General features: G+C 41.3%; 2 protein-coding genes across 4 annotated transcripts; one reads left to right on the forward strand and one right to left on the reverse strand.

Annotated features, from left to right (window-relative positions):
* The first annotated feature begins 1,867 nt into the window (after positions 1–1,867).
* On the forward strand, positions 1,868–13,267 carry cep85 (centrosomal protein 85). 2 transcript variants are annotated; one of them, XM_008432293.3, is made up of 14 exons: positions 1,868–2,030; positions 3,517–3,576; positions 3,684–3,815; positions 6,674–7,440; positions 8,204–8,334; positions 8,459–8,576; positions 8,666–8,851; positions 9,267–9,419; positions 9,524–9,678; positions 9,776–9,893; positions 10,511–10,561; positions 10,641–10,748; positions 11,112–11,355; positions 11,452–13,267. In XM_008432293.3, exons 2-14 carry the CDS (start codon positions 3,537–3,539, stop codon positions 11,613–11,615), a joined length of 2,367 nt encoding a protein of 788 aa, XP_008430515.1. In that variant the 5' UTR covers positions 1,868–2,030; positions 3,517–3,536; the 3' UTR covers positions 11,616–13,267. The 2 variants fall into 2 exon arrangements, with proteins under 2 accessions (XP_008430515.1, XP_008430516.1); XM_008432294.3 differs by lacking the exons at positions 1,868–2,030; positions 3,517–3,576; positions 3,684–3,815 and adding an exon at positions 3,841–6,083.
* A 393-nt stretch (positions 13,268–13,660) lies between these two features.
* On the reverse strand, positions 13,661–18,907 carry ubxn11 (UBX domain protein 11). 2 transcript variants are annotated; one of them, XM_081617040.1, is made up of 15 exons: positions 18,328–18,907; positions 18,192–18,232; positions 17,211–17,321; positions 17,023–17,120; positions 16,858–16,909; positions 16,681–16,766; positions 15,948–16,032; positions 15,636–15,853; positions 15,469–15,546; positions 15,287–15,401; positions 15,088–15,191; positions 14,935–15,011; positions 14,440–14,583; positions 14,184–14,359; positions 13,661–14,067 (listed from the first exon to the last, which is right to left on the reverse strand). In XM_081617040.1, the coding sequence occupies exons 1-14, from the start codon at positions 18,399–18,401 to the stop codon at positions 14,218–14,220; spliced, it is 1,425 nt and encodes a 474-aa protein (XP_081473166.1). In that variant the 5' UTR covers positions 18,402–18,907; the 3' UTR covers positions 13,661–14,067; positions 14,184–14,217. The 2 variants fall into 2 exon arrangements, with proteins under 2 accessions (XP_081473166.1, XP_008430514.1); XM_008432292.3 differs by lacking the exon at positions 13,661–14,067 and having other exon boundaries at positions 14,118–14,359.
* Positions 18,908–19,053: the final 146 nt, after the last annotated feature.

Here is a 19,053-nt window from a genome sequence, read left to right on the forward strand (position 1 = left end):
ACCCTCGTGGGGTCAATCAGTGTTGCTTCCTAAGTGGACAGTTTGATTTCACAGAAGTTTGATATACTTGGAGTTATATTGCGTTGTTTAAGTGTTCCCTTTATTTTTTTGAGCAGTATATTAATTCATCTTTACAAAGTAAAAGCAGAGTTGTATGAAGTAAAGTCAATAAGATGAGTGGGTGATTAAAAAACATAATATTATGAATATGCTTGCCAATGGTTGGTCAGTGCAACCTAATCAACAAAGGTATGCTTTATCTGGATTTTGGTCAAACTGAAGGGAGTAGGCCTGAAGTCACAAAGGGATTCTAGGATGGAACCCACTTGAGTTAAAAACAAAGAAAGGTTTAATTATTTGTGATGGCTGAAGGTCAGTTAGCCCCCAAGCCCCAATTTTTAATTAGTACCAATACGTATTTTGTGCCTATACACATTGTTGTATATAAATTTTTTGTACCTATGGACTTAAACCATGGAATATAATGTTGATGTCGTTAAGACTTTTCATGAATTATGGATAAATGTGGTTAGAAAAAATACTGAAATGTGATCATTTATTTTGATTTTATGTTATTCATTTTGTTCTATGCTTAACTCCCACTTATTTTGTTCAAATCTCCTTTAGGGCCAATTGTCTCTTGCAAAGCATGAAAGATGAGGAGCCCTGAAAAACCCAAAACAACTCTTAAGGGTTCCTAATTTTCAGGTTATATAAACTTATAGTCTTTTGGTAAACTTCAAGCAGACAATAGATGATTAAATTAAATCGTCTATTGTCAAAGTGACAATAAATGATAGCCACTTCGTATCTTGAACAATGCAAATTGACACAGTTGGTATGGAATGCTCTGCAGTAGATAGCAACATTTCTTACTTAAAAAGGTATAAAGTGGCAACTACTTCTTAAGTCCAACCTGGCAATTTGGTATATAGTGACATAAAAAGACTGAACATAAAGACTATTATGTTGTTTATACATTTTTTTGAATATGTTATTGAATTTCTAATTTCCTCAAAATCTTTTTAGTCCCTTGGTTTTAGTGTGCCTTCACTCGAGAATATTACACCCTTCGCTTGCTTACAAAACTTTTTTGTTGCATATTGTATTGCTGCTTACATTTGAAGAATCTGATGTAGAAAGTGTAATCCTCTTTTGCCATCGTCTATTGGAGTAGCAGCATCAGATCTGGTGACTTGAAAAGGTTAAACAAGCTAATGAAGAAGGGTGTTTCTGTTTTAGGGACTGCTGTACCACCTCCAGAGATTCTTGTGCAGAGACGGATTCTTCACAAAATCTTCATCATCCTGTTCTTGAAGAGTGTCTTCTACAGGCTCACTGTAACAGCGATTGCTACATGAGATCCGTCCCTCCTACAACATAATCACCACAACTCCTCATAGAAATTTTTATTCTATGAGTTACAATACCAGTTATTTCCCTTTTTGGTAAGTGAATTTTTTTTTTTAATTGAATTTTCATTAATATTCTATTTAACATATAAACAGAAATGTTTTTTTTTTTTTAGCTCTGTCAGTTTTGTAAAAATTGTTTAGAAATCACAATAGGTATAAATGCGTTTGAAACCTTTGCATAGCTTATTTGCATGTTATTTTAGATTTCTCAGCACATCTTGCTTGGGTTTGCTCGTTTTGTTTTACAGTAGAATTCGGTCAAACGAGAGATACATGTTTGCTTACCTTGAAATGTTAGCTACAATATTGAAAGATGCAACAAATTACAGATATAGAAGGGTAATCATTATACAATTTTAGAAATGCAACCGTTTAGTTTAAGTACACCCTAAAACGCGTTCACAGATAAACACGGTTGAAAGGTGGGCGGGCGGTGCTGTGACATTAAACGAGCAGCCATTGTGTCTTGAGGGTTGTCTTGGTGAGGAACCGTTGGCTAGCGGAACAACGGCGGCAGCAGCAGCAGCAGCAGCAGTGGATGGTACAGATTCGGCATCAGTTACGAGCCTTTATCCGAGATTTACTAATGCAGTTTCTCTTTATGTAGAAAGTCTGGTAAGTTATCATGCTTTTAAGCGTGTAGATATCGTCTTTTTTCTGTGAATTCAATCGCATAAACTGATTGGCAATTGTGAAGCTGTAGGAACTTCTTTCGCTAAGTAAATCGCAGTGCTGAGTTAGCTGTTAGCTCGCTCGACGGAAACGGATTTATCGCGGATTAGCTAATCAGGGTAAGAGCGCTGCGCATCCCAGAACACCAAAAATGTTACGCTGGGGCAAAAAAAATGTTTTTATATGTTGGGCTTTTTGCCTAAACTGGAAGAACAGAGTATGTATTTACGTAAATTACAGCATCGGTTTTAGTTAGGGTTACTCGTGGTTAGCTCTGAGCTTGCTTCGACTCGTTAACAAGGCATTTCCTTTTTGAATCAGGTACTCATTAAGATTAGTTTTAGCTTCCTGGCGGCTTATTTTTCTGTTTGTCACATTCGCTCGTCAAAAACAACGTACAGCTTCACGCAGCCAAATAAAGAGAACAAGTTATTGTGAGGGCTATTATATAAGACATGTGCCCATGTTGTTATTTTTGTTGTAACTTAGAACAGAAAGTCCTGTGAACAGCTGTTGAGTCCTGTTACAAAACCACTCTGTTCTTAATTTACACCGTCTGAGGCCAGGTTTAATATTTTAAAGAGGATTTACCCTGAGAGCCTCGTGTTAAATGTACGTGTTGATATTTTGGTGAACACACCAACAGCTGAATCACATGATATTTTCAAAGAACCAAAATATAGTACGTTGCAATAATATTATGTCCCCTGATCCCTGTAATATTTTGTCGTCTCTTGGGTCAGTTTTGGTCACCACATTTCCAGAAGCAACACATTTGTGGAGTACGTAACCCAGTGTTTCTTTTCCTACCCGAGCTGTGGGTCTTTGGGTCTCCTCCAAAGTTAACATGGTCTTCTTGGCTAGGTTTTCTAGTGATCTACACAATGGTTTTTTTTGGATCAATGCATATTACCCCAAACTTATTTTTCTAAACTTGAACGTAACCACAACTTAATCCTTGACCTTTCTGATGTGTTCCTTAGTTTTTATGATGCTGTTTTTCCAATAACATTCTTTACCAAATCCTTGAGGTTCTCACTTAATATATGTGGCTTCATACTTAAATCAAATCGTGTATGTGACTCAGTATTTGCTAATGAGGTTGCCACTGGCTTTTATTCAAGAGTACCATAGTAGAAACGGCAGAATACAAATGCACAACACACTTTTCAGATGCTACGCTTTGAAAGCGTTTGGCATTTTCTTTGCACTTCATAATTGTGTGCTCATTTGGGTTGGCCTTCATGCTAATGACATTGAATTGTATGATTGGAACATGATGACAGATGTACAAAAGAGTCATGACAAGAGTTGTGAATACTTTGTATTGCATCTTTTTTTTTTTTCCATAGGAAATACTTAAAAGTAAAGGTACATTTTTGAGTATTGCTGTACTTATACTTGCTTCTTGCATGTATATTTCCATCAGGTGACATTGTCTTGTATGGAATGACGACCTCACAGAGATATTTTGAATCCAAATCCCCTGGTAAGTTGACACTCAGCTGTGAAAATGTTGACACGGTGCATCAGTTCGTTGCGTGTTGATGTAACACGCCGCTGTCTTTGTGCCCTTTTTCCCCAAACACACATTAGGTCGGTTCGCTGACATGGAGTGGCAGACGCAAGCTGTTTCAGAGAAGTTCCAAAGCCGTTTTGGACGCCGGCCGGGAACGTCCGACAGCGGGGACACCGGGATCGGCACTTCAGCATCTGACAGCATGGAAGGTGATGACTTCTGATAGCTCTTCCTTACCCCTGTGGCGTGTTGTGTAATATTGTTTTGAAGAATGTCTGGCATTGACAGCAGCCTGCACTTGTACTTGGTAATTACTGTAGATGCTAGCATGCCCAGACGCATGCCCCCAACACTTTTAGGTAGCAGCAATCAAATAGATTTTATCTGTTGTCTTGTTTACTGGGTTATTCATGGAGAGGGAAGAGGCTTGTGATCTATCGCCGAAGGGTTTTTATAGAAATGGATAAATGTTCCAACTACCACGGATCCAAGATTCTGCTTCACTGCTGTGTTGAGAAGATGAGTTGTTGAAACGCCATTACTCAGCAACTGAACAGGGAGTAGTCCCCTGTCTTGGGTGTGGAAACTGATCATTGTTTTTGTTTTGCCACACATTATGCTTTTAAATGAAAATACTGTTCTGGAGGTGGTTCTGTTGTTAGAACCTGGTGAAAAAATATTATTCTAAAATGTGGTTTGTTATGAATGGCCACCTGGGAGGGGAGCCTGCAGTTTCCACGGGAAAGACAGTAGAATAATAGATGACATGGTTTATCAGAAGCACAGTGGGCCTGTTAGGTTAGAGCTTGACAAAGTTGGTGCTAATGGTCGGCGTTGCAAAATAATTAACCCAATGATGTGGTCCTAGTTCTGACAGAACTTGATGGATTTTCTTGCCATCCTTTCTACCACTGGACAATAAAAATCTCTGATCCAGGTTCCATCCTTCATGGAAAAGTGTCGGGGAATAATTAATGCGCGTTTTCCAAAGGAATAATCTTTTTACCTACTTTTGAGATGTCTAAAGTTGTGAAATAACTATTGCAAACAGACATCTGAACTTGAGGCTAGCAAGGCAACTTTCCAAGAATGATTGACGTTGCATTTGTAATATTGTCTGCAAATTACAGTTCTAGCCACCCAACACCAGAACTTGAACCATAAATGATTTAGAGAGGAATAGCGTTTTTAAATTTAAAGGTTTTAAATTGTCATGTAATTAAATTTCTATGCATTTGTTGTACAGAATGGGATAAAAGGTGCAGTTCTGTGATGTCATTTGGGTGCAATCTGTTTACCTTATTTGGTTAATTAGGCTTTTCTTCATTTCTCAGTAGTGTGGAAAGAGATTAAATGACCTTGTTACAAACAAAGGAGCAAGAATTGTTGCGCCATTTCTTTTATAGTAGCTCTGTATTTGTTGGCATTACAAAATTATCCTAATTTCTGCTTCACAGTGCATCTGAGTTGAGGACACACTATTAGTGGATGATTGTAGTTATAGTTGGAAACAGGTACAAGTTCTTGTTTTTGATGCATGTAATAAATAGTAAAATATAAATTAAGGTTGCTGACCTCTGGGTTAGGTTTGCCCAACTTAGACCAACTTCTCATTTGCTCATGCTGTTTCTGCTCTGTTCCCCTGGTGCCTTTCTGTTATTTCCCTCTCTATAATGCATTAAAGTACCTGCTACTGGCTTTGTCACAACTCTGGCCTCGGTGGTCTTGTAAAAGGACCGTATTAAATCCAAAATTTTGACTTGTTTTTAACGCGTAGAGAAAGCTTTAATGTGAAACTAGCGTGAAGAAGCTTTGAGTTTGGGTTACTTTATACGCTGTCAAAAGGAAGGAATGTCTGCTGAGTAAACCGCTTGACAAAGTTCTTGTTACGGAACGGCTTAGACTTGTTTTAGCTGGTCGTGAATCAACGAAGCCTGAAGGCCTTTTTCTTAATATATTTTAAGATTTGTTTTGCTGAAATTGTAATTTTCCCATCACGTTTAAATGCGTTGGATCATCTTGTGATTCTGTTATGGGGCTGAAGTTCTGGTCTAATGGTGTTGTGGTTTAAAATGTTCCATGTTGTGATGGGTGTTGCGTTTGGAGGAGGCAAGGTGCTTAAATAAGCGGCGCCCACCGATCAGTCTGTAACATGAGAGGTGAGCTATAAATACCCCTAACCTTTCCTGCGTACGCTTGTTTGTGTGCATTGGCTCAGAGCTCGGTCCAGGCCGGTTTGGCTTTTTGGGGACAATACAGATTCGAGAGAAGGGTTTGTTCGCCACGCAGCCGTCGGTCTACGCGTCGCAGAAAGTTTCAGTGGTGCCTGGAAATGCAGAAGGCTGTTTCCTGTTTTGATTCAGCGCGTTTTACTGCTGCTCTAACCTCAGTTCAGCTTTAGGTAAAAAATGCCACAGCAAACTGTCTTTCTGAGTTGGAGTGACTCCCCGACTTTCAGACTTCAACAGATCTCTCAGGTTTGTCATCCTGAACTACAGGCTCATTTTAAATTTCTATGTCTTTCTTTCTCACTGATGTTCTTTGTTTGCTTAATATGATGTCTGAGCTTCTTGTATAAAGACATTTTGCATGCTTAGCAGAGTGACCCTCTTTAATATTCAGATTCTTTATCCACTTTTACACCTGATGCATTTGTTTTGGCTCAAATATGGAGCATTCATTCAGAGCTTTGATGTGAGTCTATTCTAAGCCTATTCCCTGAGTTGAGTCAGTCGGAGCCAGTTAATTCTTTCAGAGGTGACACCTCATCAAAGTAGGCCACCCATAAACCCCGCTCCATCTACTTCTGTCTGAAAATAGAGAAACTGACCTGCAGCAGACTTCTTGGTACTCTGTAATAGGGCTGCAACTAATGATTATTTTAGTAAATAAGAGTCATTATTTTATCTACTAAAATAATGATTGTTCTAATTTTAGCATGAATATCAGTACTGCTCTGGTGTAATCTAACAAAGTCTACTTTTATACTAAGTGGAAAGAAAGTAACTTTTTATGCGCTACCTAATGTCATTTTCTTTTTTTTTTTCTTTTTTTTTTTTTTTTTTAGATTTCTGCAGTTCCAGCAGCAGCCCCTCCTTCCAGCCCATCCGCAGTCAGATCCCCATCCCCACTGCTCATGTCATGCCCTCCACGGCTGGCGCCTCGGCCTCAAAGCCGCGCTCTTTCGGCCCGGACGACGCGTTGTCCTCGACCGAGGGTCACAGGTCGTCTTCTGGTTCCAGAACCCCGAGTGGCTCCACATCCAAGTCTTCCTCGCTTTCTAAATCAGCCTCTTCGCCCAACTTGGACGCCCAGCCGGGTGCAGGAGTCGATCACGTGGGACCCAAGCCGGACTGCCTGAGCCGCTACCGCAGCCTCGTCAACGGGCTGGACCACTCGCTTTTTCCCACGGATCACACGAGGCTGGATGAGGGCCAGAGGTTCGACTCTCCCCCGGTGGAGCCCACTCTGAATCAGTCGGCCCTGTTGGGAGGGCTGTGTCCCGATGTCAGGCTCAGGTTACAGACCTCCGGGATTAGAGACCCTGCAGACTGTGTGTCTGAGGCGTACAGGGCGGGTTTGGAGCAGAGCTACAAGGTTCTGCCCGAAGCACGGCCTGGCCTCCCTGGAATCGCAGAAACCTCTAATCAGAGGGGGAGTCAGCCGGGCGCGGCCGGATCTGCCGGGGTTTATTCAAGCCCGCTCAGTCTGCAGACTCAAGCTCTGTTCAGGGAGCACACGAGTCCCAAAAGCTACGACAGATGCAGTGAACTTTCTAGCTGGCAGCAAAAACAGCAGCTGGAGACTTTACGCCTACAAGTGGAACAAATGCAGGTAAGCGTATTAGGAAGACTTTGTTTTCCAGCTGACAGATGTTTTTGCTTGATTTGTGCAGATGCTAAAATCTGAAGTTATGGGAAACTGGTGAAACTATCTGGCTGTTGGTAAAAGCTGAAAACATTTTTTTAAGGGGAAACAAAGGGCCATTACATTACGGCACTTGTTTAAGTTCTGAAACATTGGATGACTCGGGGGATCCTAAAGAAACACTACTGCATACAGCGAAGAAATTAAGTCTGGTTTTATCAGTCTTGATGGATTCTTTTGAAAGAATCACATGTTGGTGGACTTGTATGTGTATGACCATCCTACCTTCCTTTATATCAGTTTGGTGTCAAATATTTTCCAAAGAAGACATTAAAAGTGTTTCAGATTCTCTAAAGGTTTTACATCGTTCAGGTTTGAGCCTGATGCTCTTTACACATTCCTCCAGCACCTGGTGAGAATAAGCTACGTGCTGGTCGCCATGACAACTCGTCTCTTGATAAAGGTTTTGAAAACCAATTTGAGTCTTAATTTTTTTTAACAATAAAACAATGTCCTGACAAGTGCAGTTTCTTTACATTATTCTCTACTCAACGTTTCATCACTTACATAGCCTGAAGTTTGTTCTGCAGTAACATAATGTGAAGAAGCTTCGAGCATTTGTGAAATTAAAGGATGGTAAATGTGACTTTGTAAGTTATTGCAGACATCTGATTTATATTTCAGCTTTGACTCAATGACATTGACTTTTTTTGTTTGTTTTCCAATTTAGTTGATGAATGCTGGAGTGAGCCAGTATCCCCCGCTCTACTCGACGCCGCTGCACTCGGAGTCCGGCAAGTGGGACGCTCTGGTTAAAGCCAGCGAGAGTCTGCTGAAGGAGAAGGAGCTTATCATTGAGAGGTAAGCGTTTCTAACAGGTTTACTATTCCTGCTGGGACTTTTCTTTTAAGCACATGAACGAAGGGAATCTTTATCTATCGACTTCATGCTTTGTTATTCATTGTTGGATGTGTTGATGATGCAGACAGAAGCAGCACATGGCCCAGCTGGAGCAGCGGCTGAGGGAAAGCGAACTGCAGGTTCACGGCGCCCTGCTGGGTCGAGGCGCTTCGTACGGCGACATGTTCATGCTGCGTCTTCAGGTCAGAACACGGCGCTTCCGTTTCACGTCATGAAATTATATGTTACGCTGTTGTTTCTCACTCACTTATATGACATGGTGGCGTTGCAGGAGGCTCAGAGGGAAAACGCATTCCTTAGAGCTCAGTTCGCCGAGCGCACCGACTGCGCTGTGCTGGAGAAGGCCGAGGCGGAGCACCGGCTCGGTGCGGTGGAGGCAGAGACGCGGCGGCTCACTGAGAGTTTGAAGGAAGCCTGCGAGAGGCACGCAGAGGAAATGAAGAAACAGGAAGAAAGGGTTGGTGCTTATCTGACATGTCTACCTAACACTAATGTTGCAATCAAAGGAACCACAGAATTACCAGGAAACTGAACCGAGAACTGCAAATTTGACCTTCCTCTTTAGCAGCAATATGTTTTCATCGACTTTACTTCAGTGGGTAAAGTGGAGGATGTATATAAGGCTGTAGATGCTAGAAACCCACCCAAATTTTACTGCAAGAGTAGATTTTTAATGTTGAGCATAACTTTCAACCTGCTCTGTCAACTTCCTCATTTTATCAGTGCAAGATGAAAGAAAGCCGCTGGAGCGTTTTACTGAAATGACTTTATTCAAGCTTTCAGCTTGTTTATGTTCAGAGTGTGCGCCAAACGACTGTAGTAACTTTTACTGATTATATAACTCTGTGCTACACGTCTGGTTGAATCTGCAGATCCGCAGTCGAGACAAACACATCAACAACCTGAAGAAGAAATATCAAAAGGAGGCAGAGCTGAAGAGGGAGAACCAGCAGCGTATTGAAACTCTGGAGCGCTACCTCGCTGACCTGCCTACCTTAGAGGACTATCAGAGTCAGAATAAGCAAGTAAGAACACTTACTTTAACTAATCTAAATTGCTGCTGCACATTAATTCTAGTATGTAGACTATAAATGTAAACTTACATGACTTGTTCCCCTTTTTTTCACAGCTATTGGAGGCCGAGCAGCAGACGGCTCAGCTAGAAGAAAAGGTTAGAGAACTGGAAGCCACTCTGGAGAAAACGCGCTCACAGCTCCAGGAAAAAGATGCTCAGCTGGAGGAGCAGAAACGCAGGGAGAGAGACCTGCTGAAAACCATTACAGAGTATGTACAAGATGTGTCATCCCCCCCCAACAGCAGGTGAATTATGTGTCCACTTTAGTGAAAATGCATAATGAGAATTGTTTACTGCCTTCATCAGCATGCAGCAGCGGGTGCAGCAGGGCCTAGAGGACGGAGCCAGACTCCCGTGTCTGGATATGGAGAAGCTTCGAGCAGAGAACGACGCTTTGAGAGAGGAGCAGCAGAGGCTCAAAAAGGTGTGTGTGTGTGTGTGTGTGTGTGTGTGTGTGTGTGTGTGTGTGTGTGTGTGTGTGTGTGTGTGTGTGTGTGTGTGTGTGTGTGTGTGTGTGTGTGTGTGTGTGTGTGTGTGTGTGTGTGTGTGTGTATTTTGGTAGAGCCGAGTACATGAGAGTGAGGACAAATGGGATTATAATATTCTAATGCTTGTTCCTCATGGTTTCTTGAGTGGATTTTTGAAGATGACTGGCATTATCTTTCTAAAATATTTAGAACACATTTTATTTTATCTTATTTTTTTTACATTATATTCTGTGTGATGAAGTGCGCAATTTGTGTAGCGGAAAAAATGTGTTTTTTGTCATAAAAATCTGAAAAATCAAAAGTAGATGGAGCCACTTTTGCTGCAGTTACACCTTTGAAGATCAATTTTCAAGGCAGTTTCTCAATTGAATATAGTTCTGGACTTTGACTAGGCCATTTTAGCACATTAATAATCTTCAATCTAAACCATTCCATCTGAGTCTCTTGCTGACATTTTCCATCCATTTCACAATCAGGCTCCACTTTGTTTGGGTTTATCAATTAAAGTGCTGATAAAGCACTTTGTCATTTTGACAAGTTTTTCTCCTTTCAGGTTATTGAGAAGCAACATCGAATGATGGAACAGCTTGGATCCCAAATCCAGGTATTGCTCTCTTCAAAACGACGCAGAGTCTTTGTGTGCTTCCGGTTGTTTTAACATTGTGTTGCCTCTGTATCTGTAGGCTTTGGAGGAGCAGATTTCTCAGGAAGAAAGCAGCTCTCAGGCTCTTAGGGAAGAAGTGTTGGCTAAAGATACGAATGTCCTGGAGCTACACACAGCCATGAAGGAGGTGAGGATTAAAAAAGTTTCTTCTTTACATTTGGGGGAAAAAAAACAAAACTTCTTGGATATATTTACCTACATTGCATTATCATGGAAAACATTTACATTTTTGTCACTTATCCCATATATAATCAATTATTATAGGAGTTTTACTTTGGGAAATGAGTGACAAAAAATGTGGAACCTTTTTTTTTTTTTTTTTTAAGATTAATTAAGATGTGTGTATCTTATGACCTATTTCTGATTTCTCGTGTTTGTAATTCTTTGACCTGGTGATGCCTCTTTCATCCAACTCTGATTTCTACACATTTCCAATCATTTAACACGGACGGATCCTGACGTGTTCATGTCCGACTCTTTGTTTCTGTAGCTGTCGGCCCAGAACCAGGAGCTGATCGAGCAGAATCTGACGCTGCAGGAGCAGATGAGTGATCCGGAACAGAGGATCTCCAACCAGGCCTCGTCCGTCCTCGAGCCGGCAGGGGCCCATCTCACACAGAGGCTGCACTGTGAGATCGCCTCCTGTCTGGGCGACCTGCGCTCGCTGTGCAGCATCCTGACCCAGCGAGCCCGGGGACAGAACCCCAACCTCTCTCTGCTGCTTGATTTCACTTGTAGGCTCAGCTGAAATTCTAACATTTATTCAAAACTTTCCATCTGGAAGTGTTTGGAGATAAACTAGTTATTTGTTTGTTTTTTTTTTCTCCCAGCACCTCCAGCAGTTTCTGAGCAGGATGAGGACTGGATGGAACCAGACGTGCTGCAGAAGAAGCTGGTGGAGGCCCAGCAGCTCCGGCGGGACGTGGAGGAACTGCGCAACGTCATTCTGGATCGTTACGCACAGGACATGGGGGAGAACTGCATCACTCAGTAACGGCGACTTCTCTCTGACGGAGGAAACCTGCAGCAACCACTTGTTCTCCTCTGGCATCTCTCAGGCTTTCTTTCCTTGATACTTAATGTTTGAAGAAAGCCCAGGTTTTTAATTTCCTAGAATGAGGACAAACCAAAATGGTTTCTCTTTAGCTTCTCTCACCTGACTGAACATTGAGTCCCAAGCCTAGCTGTAGCTCAGACGCCTCCCTTAGTTCGTCTATTTCAGTCCAAGGGCTTACAGAAATAACTTACCTCTACTACTTGATCCTTTAAGCATTGTGTGTGTGTGTATGTGTTAGTGTGAGGTTTGGCGAGGTTGACATTGTATTATTGTATTACCAGTTACCAAACAGTCTTATTCTTTGTTTTACTTTAGTAGATGACGCTTTGTTTGGAAGTCCCAGAAATCTAATTTATTTAAATCTTTATTTCCCTGTTTAGGGGGAATGATCCTTTTAGTGGTTGACAATCAACTGGACATGTTTTAACTTTGTGCTTTTAACTGAATTAACAAAGAAATGTTACCGATGCATCATTATTTCCAATGGTGAACACTGTAACGATGGACTGTGCTGTGACATACGGGACGTAACGACTTCAAGGGTTTCAAACCAAATCAGCTTCTCACACCAACAGGCCTACAGCAGTTTTATTACCAAAGAGACTCTCTGGTCTAAAGCGGGAACGTTGGCGAGCTCGCCTCCCCGCCGCAGGCCGTCGCTCTGACTGAACACCAGCGTGTGCCTTTGTCCTGATTGCAACTACAATGCTAACTCGATTCAGACCAACCGGAAGGGTTGTTTGCAGCTGAAGTCTTCCAATATGACCTTTCTCTCAGAGTACCAACCAGTAGGATAATCAATACATTCCCTGACTCTGAATGTAGGAAACAGAGGGACACATTACAGCAGCCGAGGAAACGCCGACTCTTTTCTGTTCACGGTTAACGATTTGGAGTAGAAACTGTTAGTCTGGGAAAGCTTTTTGTAGGATCTGTTTTAACGTCTATGATGGCTGACTTGCATTCGGCAGAGTAGTTGACTGATAAATGACTAAGAAACAGTATTAACCCTTTGTGTTATTTATTATTTTTGTTTTGATAACTTGGTGTGAATGATTTCTTTTGGGGGGAGTTTTGGGGGGGGCCTGCCTAACTTGTTCATATAATAATGTGTTAATGTGTTCAGAAGATTTTGTAAAGGTCCCATGAAGTGTCATTTTTGTTCTGGTCACTTGTAATAGGATGTTGAGACGGGAGCAGGTTCTCCTACGTGTTTGTTGTTATCCCGTGGTGATCATCAGCAGGGATGGCGGGATCACCCCCAAATCACAACAAGTATAGGGTAAGCCATTTAGGAAAAACTCGACACTTTACAGGAGGTGAAAGGGATTTTAAAAATAAAGATATGCAAAAAAAGAGAGAAAAAAGACATACAATAAAAGATTTTAACCAGGGACACTCAAGCCATACTTCATTTCATGGGACCTTAAAACTTAACTAGCACAAGGTTTCGCTTTGGAACGTCAGGCTCCGCATGCCTTAACATCTCAAATGTTTTGCAAAAGGGAAAAAGACGTCTATTTTCTTACTGTTGTTTTATGTTTTTAACTGAATATTGTAGAAATAAAGATTTTTGACATTGTTTTTCATTGAATTTGTTGCAGTGGTTTTGTTGTTTACTGTGGCTGCCGAAGGTCTTGAGAACTGATTTGTTCACAGTTCGGTGTTGGACGCATGCTAATCTAAGCTTTGTGAGACATCAGAGCAGCAGATGTGAACCCATTCAGGTTAAATCATTTCTTCTTTGTAATGATTACTCAGGACAGCTCACTTGTTTAGTCCTCGCTTTCTGTATCATGTTATATAAGAACTATAAACACTTGATCTGCTTTGTGCTTCTAGTGTACAGTTCTCTAGTCTAAAAATACCAAGGAACATTTTTGCAGTAGATGCAGAACTGGCTGCATTTACTGTCACCTCTGTTAAATCTTTCATTGCAGGAGCATAATGTTGTGCTGTAAAATTGAGAGAAATCCACGCCTCAATAATCACATTTATTTAGTGCATGTTCAAAATTGCAGATGAGTCGTTTTTACTAGGTTGCAGCGTACAGAGAGGGATCTCTGATGACCATCCAGAGTCCTGAATCCTTTCCTCTCCTCTCTTCAGTTCAACCCTCAAGTTTTTCTGCAGGATTTAGGTTTTGTGGTCTGAGACTGAGTTGATTTGTGATCTTATTAGATGTTTTAGTGTACGTTCAACTGAATGTTCTAGATCTTCACCCGGTTGAAAGACCAAGTGATGACCTCTTTACTTTTCTGGCAGAGCCCACCAAATCTGGTATTACAAAGAGTCACGAGTAACACGAGAGCCAGGGAACTTGGAAGAGAACCAGGCCCAGAATCACAGATCCTCTGGTCATGAGGTGCTTTTGGTGTCTTGGTGACCCCTGGAAATTTACAAGTGGAAATTTAAATAGAAGTAGCTTTAACCATCGTGTGTGTTAAACATACAGTTTCTTCTTTATTAATTATCGATCCCAAATGCTTGAAGGATGCAGGAAACCTTAAGGAAGAAGAGGCTCAAACTCTTTTAGAGTTTACTGATGTCGCTGTTGCCGCTGACAGAGCCTCAGAGTGACGTTTCCTGAGAGTCCACAGGACTGGAGGGTCCGATTGTCATCGCCAAAGCTGCAGCGTGGATATGCACTGATGATGTCATAACCCGGCTGACCTGTCCCTCTGCAGAACAGCGAGAAACCACATGCTTATGAAAGTTAAACTTGACAGAAGTCAAAAGCTCACAAGGATGCTTTTTCCACCTGTGTTTGTCCAGATAGGCCCGCAGTTGGCCGACCGTTTCTGAGAGGCTCATTTTCATCACATAGGTGAGATTTCCATCCTCTGATTTCAGCTTGAGAGTGACGACAGCTTGGGCAGGTTTGTCAGAGTCGATCTTCTGTGTCCTGAGGAAATATTGTGAAAATGACAGATTAAAACTTGAATCTTTTCCTGAACCATCAGCAGCGAGGTGTTTCTGTTTCTGCTGCTGCTGCTTCTGCCGTCAAACATAATCCCGAGATGTTCCAGATTGGCCTGCCCCATTTTTCACATCGGAGCCTGCAGTAATCTCCAGAATCTCCGTCATCAGTCATCACGGGCAAATCAGAATTTAATCAGGCTTTGACATCAAATACAGCTGTGCAGAAGCCAGTTCCTTCAGCCTTTTAAACATGGGCTTCCTTCATAAAATCACGATCTGCAGAATATCTGAACAGAACAGAGGCTTGACCTCATTTCACAGCCACTTTGTTTACCTCTCCGTCATCGCTCGGAGCGCTGGTGTGTCAATGAGAATCTCTGAGCTGCTGCTGCTCGGAGCATCAGAGAGACCCTGATGAGAGAACCGGTGTGTTTGTTAAGCGGAGGTTTGGGTTTGTCAGCGTAAATGATGGATCTCTGCTGCTCACCTGCAGCGTTCTCCTCAGGGACCCCCTGATGTCGAACACGTTGCCGGCCTTTACTACTACCTTCGGCAGCTTGTTGAGGAACTGATCTGTGTTCAGCCTCCTATCTGAGAATCAGAACCAAAACACCAACCAAAAAGAAACAAAAGATGATGACTAATCCTCCACTGTAGGCCGCAACTGTGACGAGTTCTGATCAAACCTGGCATAAAGCCGACTGAATTTGTTGATTCCTTCCCACAAACTGCTTGTCCGTCACCAGGAAACGTGTGCCATGGCGTCCTGACCATGATTTCATCATCTCGATGGTCATGAACCTGGACGAGGGATTCCCTGTGAGACACCTGCACATTTGCAAACAGAGAAAGTGCTGCAGAGACGCACCTCGAAAGGTATGCCGTCTGGAAATCTCTGTTGAAGCTCAGATGGAAAGTAGCCATCCATTAGATCTTGCATGCATTGCTGTAAAAATCAGTAAAAAAAAAAAAACCCTACACATTAAGAACCATCCAGCCCAGTAAAGTGTAGAATGATTTGAGCAGAAAGCCAACCTGGGTGCTGTGCTCCTGGTATGAGCGGAACGGACCGTCGAACATGACGATGCCGTTCCTGTAGAGTCTCAGCTGAATGGGATCTTTTTTCGCCAGCTTGGCTCCGGTCCCTGTTGCTTGTACGAAAGACTCCCCTTCCCCTGCGAGGACGTTCAGCTCCCTGATCCTCCGAAGGACAAGGTCAAAGTTCATTTGGAAGCCCCCGTTAGGAGAAAGTCCTGCACAGGAAACACAGTCAGTATGAAGATGAAAGTAAACTTTTGTGCTGATTAGAAGAGAGCCGAGAGTCTGCAAAGCAAGGTCAAACTATACCAGAGTTTGTATTCCGTGGACTCTCTTCTGAGTTGCTGGTGTCTTCGTCTCCCACCCAGATCAGACCATAGTCACCCAGAAAGTTCTACGAGAAAAAGGGAGGTCGCATTCAACCTGCTTCATTCTCACAAACTAAGCAGAAAGCTGTTAAATAGAAGAACAAAGTTTAATTAAAGACTGAAAAATATGGGTATTTGTATCATCCCACTGCCATATGAGAGGATACAGCTGTGACTCTTTAGAGGAATAGGAATAGGAATTTTCTGAATTTTCTGCTCATTCTTCTTTCCAAATAGCTCAAGTTATTCATCTACTTAAGCCTGGACTTTGACTGGACCGTTCCAGCCTGTAGTCTTCTGCAGCTTCTAACAGGTTTCCATCTTGGGTTGACCTGTATTTAGCTCCATCCAGCTTTCTAGCAACTCAGACCCCACAGCATGACGCTGCCAACACCTTGTTTCACTATGGGAAAAGCTTTAATCGAACGATTCTTCTTGCCAATCTTCAAAAAAGGGAAAACGTGTGGAGTGCATGGCTAACTTTTAGCTACTTCTGGGTTTCATTTAGGAAATTCAGAGTAAAGTGGAATAGATATAAACTCATGCCACACTTATTGTATCTTAATTCATAAAATGTTTTATTCTTTCTTCCACTTCACAACTATGAGATGACTTGGTATTTTATTTGCATTGGTCCTAATATGAAGCGACATGGATGCTTCTGTAAATCTTACCTCCATTTCTTGCACTTTGTTTTGCAGCACTTGGCACCTTTTCTTCAGCTCATATCTGCTACTCAAACACGGCGTGCCCTCTGAATCTACACGGGGACAGATAGCAGCCAGCGAATCGCTTTAATTCAGACAAACATCCCCGACCTGGACAGATCTGAGCCTGTTACACACAAATACCTGACTCTTCCTGAGACCTCAGCTGCTCCTCCAAAACAGAGATCATCTCATCCTTCAGATAAAAGCAGAAAAACTCTGTGAGATTTCGTCCTGTTGGTGGATGTCTTTGAAGTTTTTCTGCTCATCTGGAGGAGTTGTGTGTTTTTTTGTTGTTTTTTTTTTGACCTTTTGGTGCATTTCCAGAGCTTGACTCCTCAGCATGTTCTCCAACATAGTTATTCGATGCATCATGGCTGCCATGAGCTCAAAGTCACTTGGAGCACCTGCTCGTTAAAGTACAAAACAAATCTCCTAATGCTGAAATCAAACAGAAACAGATATAATTTATACTGGCATTAAAGTGAATGCGGCACCTTGTTTTAATCTTGCTCCGGACTTTGAAGTGGAGGCGACGTTGGTCGCAGCGTGAGACTGAGGAGGACTGGGGCTTAGCGGGTCGTCAGCAACCAGTGTTGCCTTTATTTCTGAGGCATTAAAATATGCATCTTAATGGTTTATGATGTGTAAAAACACCTTGATGACATTAATATTGTATTGATGAAAAGCTGTGAAAAATGCAACCTTAATTTCAATCATGAAAAATTGGCATGTTAAGAAATAATGGTTCCTGGCAAAATCACCAGCAAGAATCTCCACAAAATATAAGCAACTGAAGCAATTATTGAAAAATATACTTTGTATGCTTCAGGCTTGTGAAAAAGTTAATCTAATTGACAAAAGGTGGTTGTGCACATTATTAACAGCAGGGGGTTCCATAATCACTTGTTTAAAACTATTATTTCCTGATAAGATTTTTTTATCTTGAGCTAAGATTATAGGTTTTGTTTTTCTACATTTTCCAGTGTGTGATTATGCTGCTGCAATAAAAAATGAACGTATTCAAGAGCTTTTTCTGTCAAAGTTTTTATTTAGTTCATAATTCATAACCAATCTTTTTTAATCTCAGGTAACTCAATGTTTGTTTGTTTTTTAGATTTGTTTTTATACTGTAGAATATATTTTTTATTATTGGAAAAAAGCCAATAATTGTTGGGTGCTTACATTAAATGTCAATGTTTGTTGTTTTTTTTCGCCAATTCCTAGTGTTTGATTTGTGGCTAAAGTTATGCTAATGTCAGATCAAAAAAGGCAATAAATTGTATTAAAACTGCATACTGTAATAACGAACACTCTTTTTTTCCTCATCATTAAGTATTTATATTTAACTGAAGGACTTTTTTTTTTACATACAGATATGTGCAGCTTGAGTAATATATTAATAATTGAATATTCCTTCAGGGAATCTTCCTCCCTTGCTGCATGGGCTCTGCTGGTGGTCTGTGAGTGCAGCCTACCTTGCAGCAGGTTCCTCTTGAATGGCACCTTTCTATTACCTCTGCAGGGCAAACAGTGAATTAGTGTATCTACATGATGTGTTTGAATATTTTACACAGAAGCACACTGGAGCTGAGGTTGAAATTATATTCTCACCCCTGTTCGTCCATCAGAGAGTCCTGCAGGGGAGTACGCCTAGTTTTCTTCAGCATCGATAAAGGAGTGCTCATTTTAAAAGAAAAGACGTTGTTGGTTCTTGTTCGACCGTATTCAAAGGGGATCACCTTGTTTTACTTCAGTTTGTTTACAGTCTGTTGTCATAAGCAACTGAGAACGCAGATCCCAGCTGAAAACATGAAAATGCCGGCGTCAGCCGCTAGAGGTCGCTCTTTCTTTTGTTTTTCATCGATTGATTTATTATTTTTTAAAATGTAGTAGTTAATCATTATATTATAAGAGAAAATTCTTCCCTTTATAATTTGTTTCTGTATTGAGATTTTTATTTTTCTACATTACTTATATTTTCGCATTTTTTCTCATATAATATGGTAAAGAGATAATGTCTGATTAGTGACACGACAAAGACGTGTTGATTTAAAAACAGCGCATGCATAATCTATCACATTTTAGGATTTCTGTTGCACATAATATGATTGATTTTAAATAACAACGAATGATTTTTTTTTCTACTTCTATAGTTCAATGAACAAGTCCTGGGGAGACAGCAAGCTCAATTTGTGTGCCGAATAGTAAAACCAAACAACAAATTGATTAACTGAGGGAGGAAAAAACATGATTACGATCACAGACTCCAGCACAAAAAGCTTATTTATTGTCAACATATTTTGTCTGTCTCCACACATCAGGTCCATAGCATCCTGG

The sequence above is a fragment of the Poecilia reticulata genome, chromosome 16, assembly GCF_904066995.2.
Source record: "Poecilia reticulata chromosome 16, P_reticulata-male-v2, whole genome shotgun sequence".
Taxonomy (NCBI): Eukaryota; Metazoa; Chordata; class Actinopteri; order Cyprinodontiformes; family Poeciliidae; genus Poecilia; species Poecilia reticulata.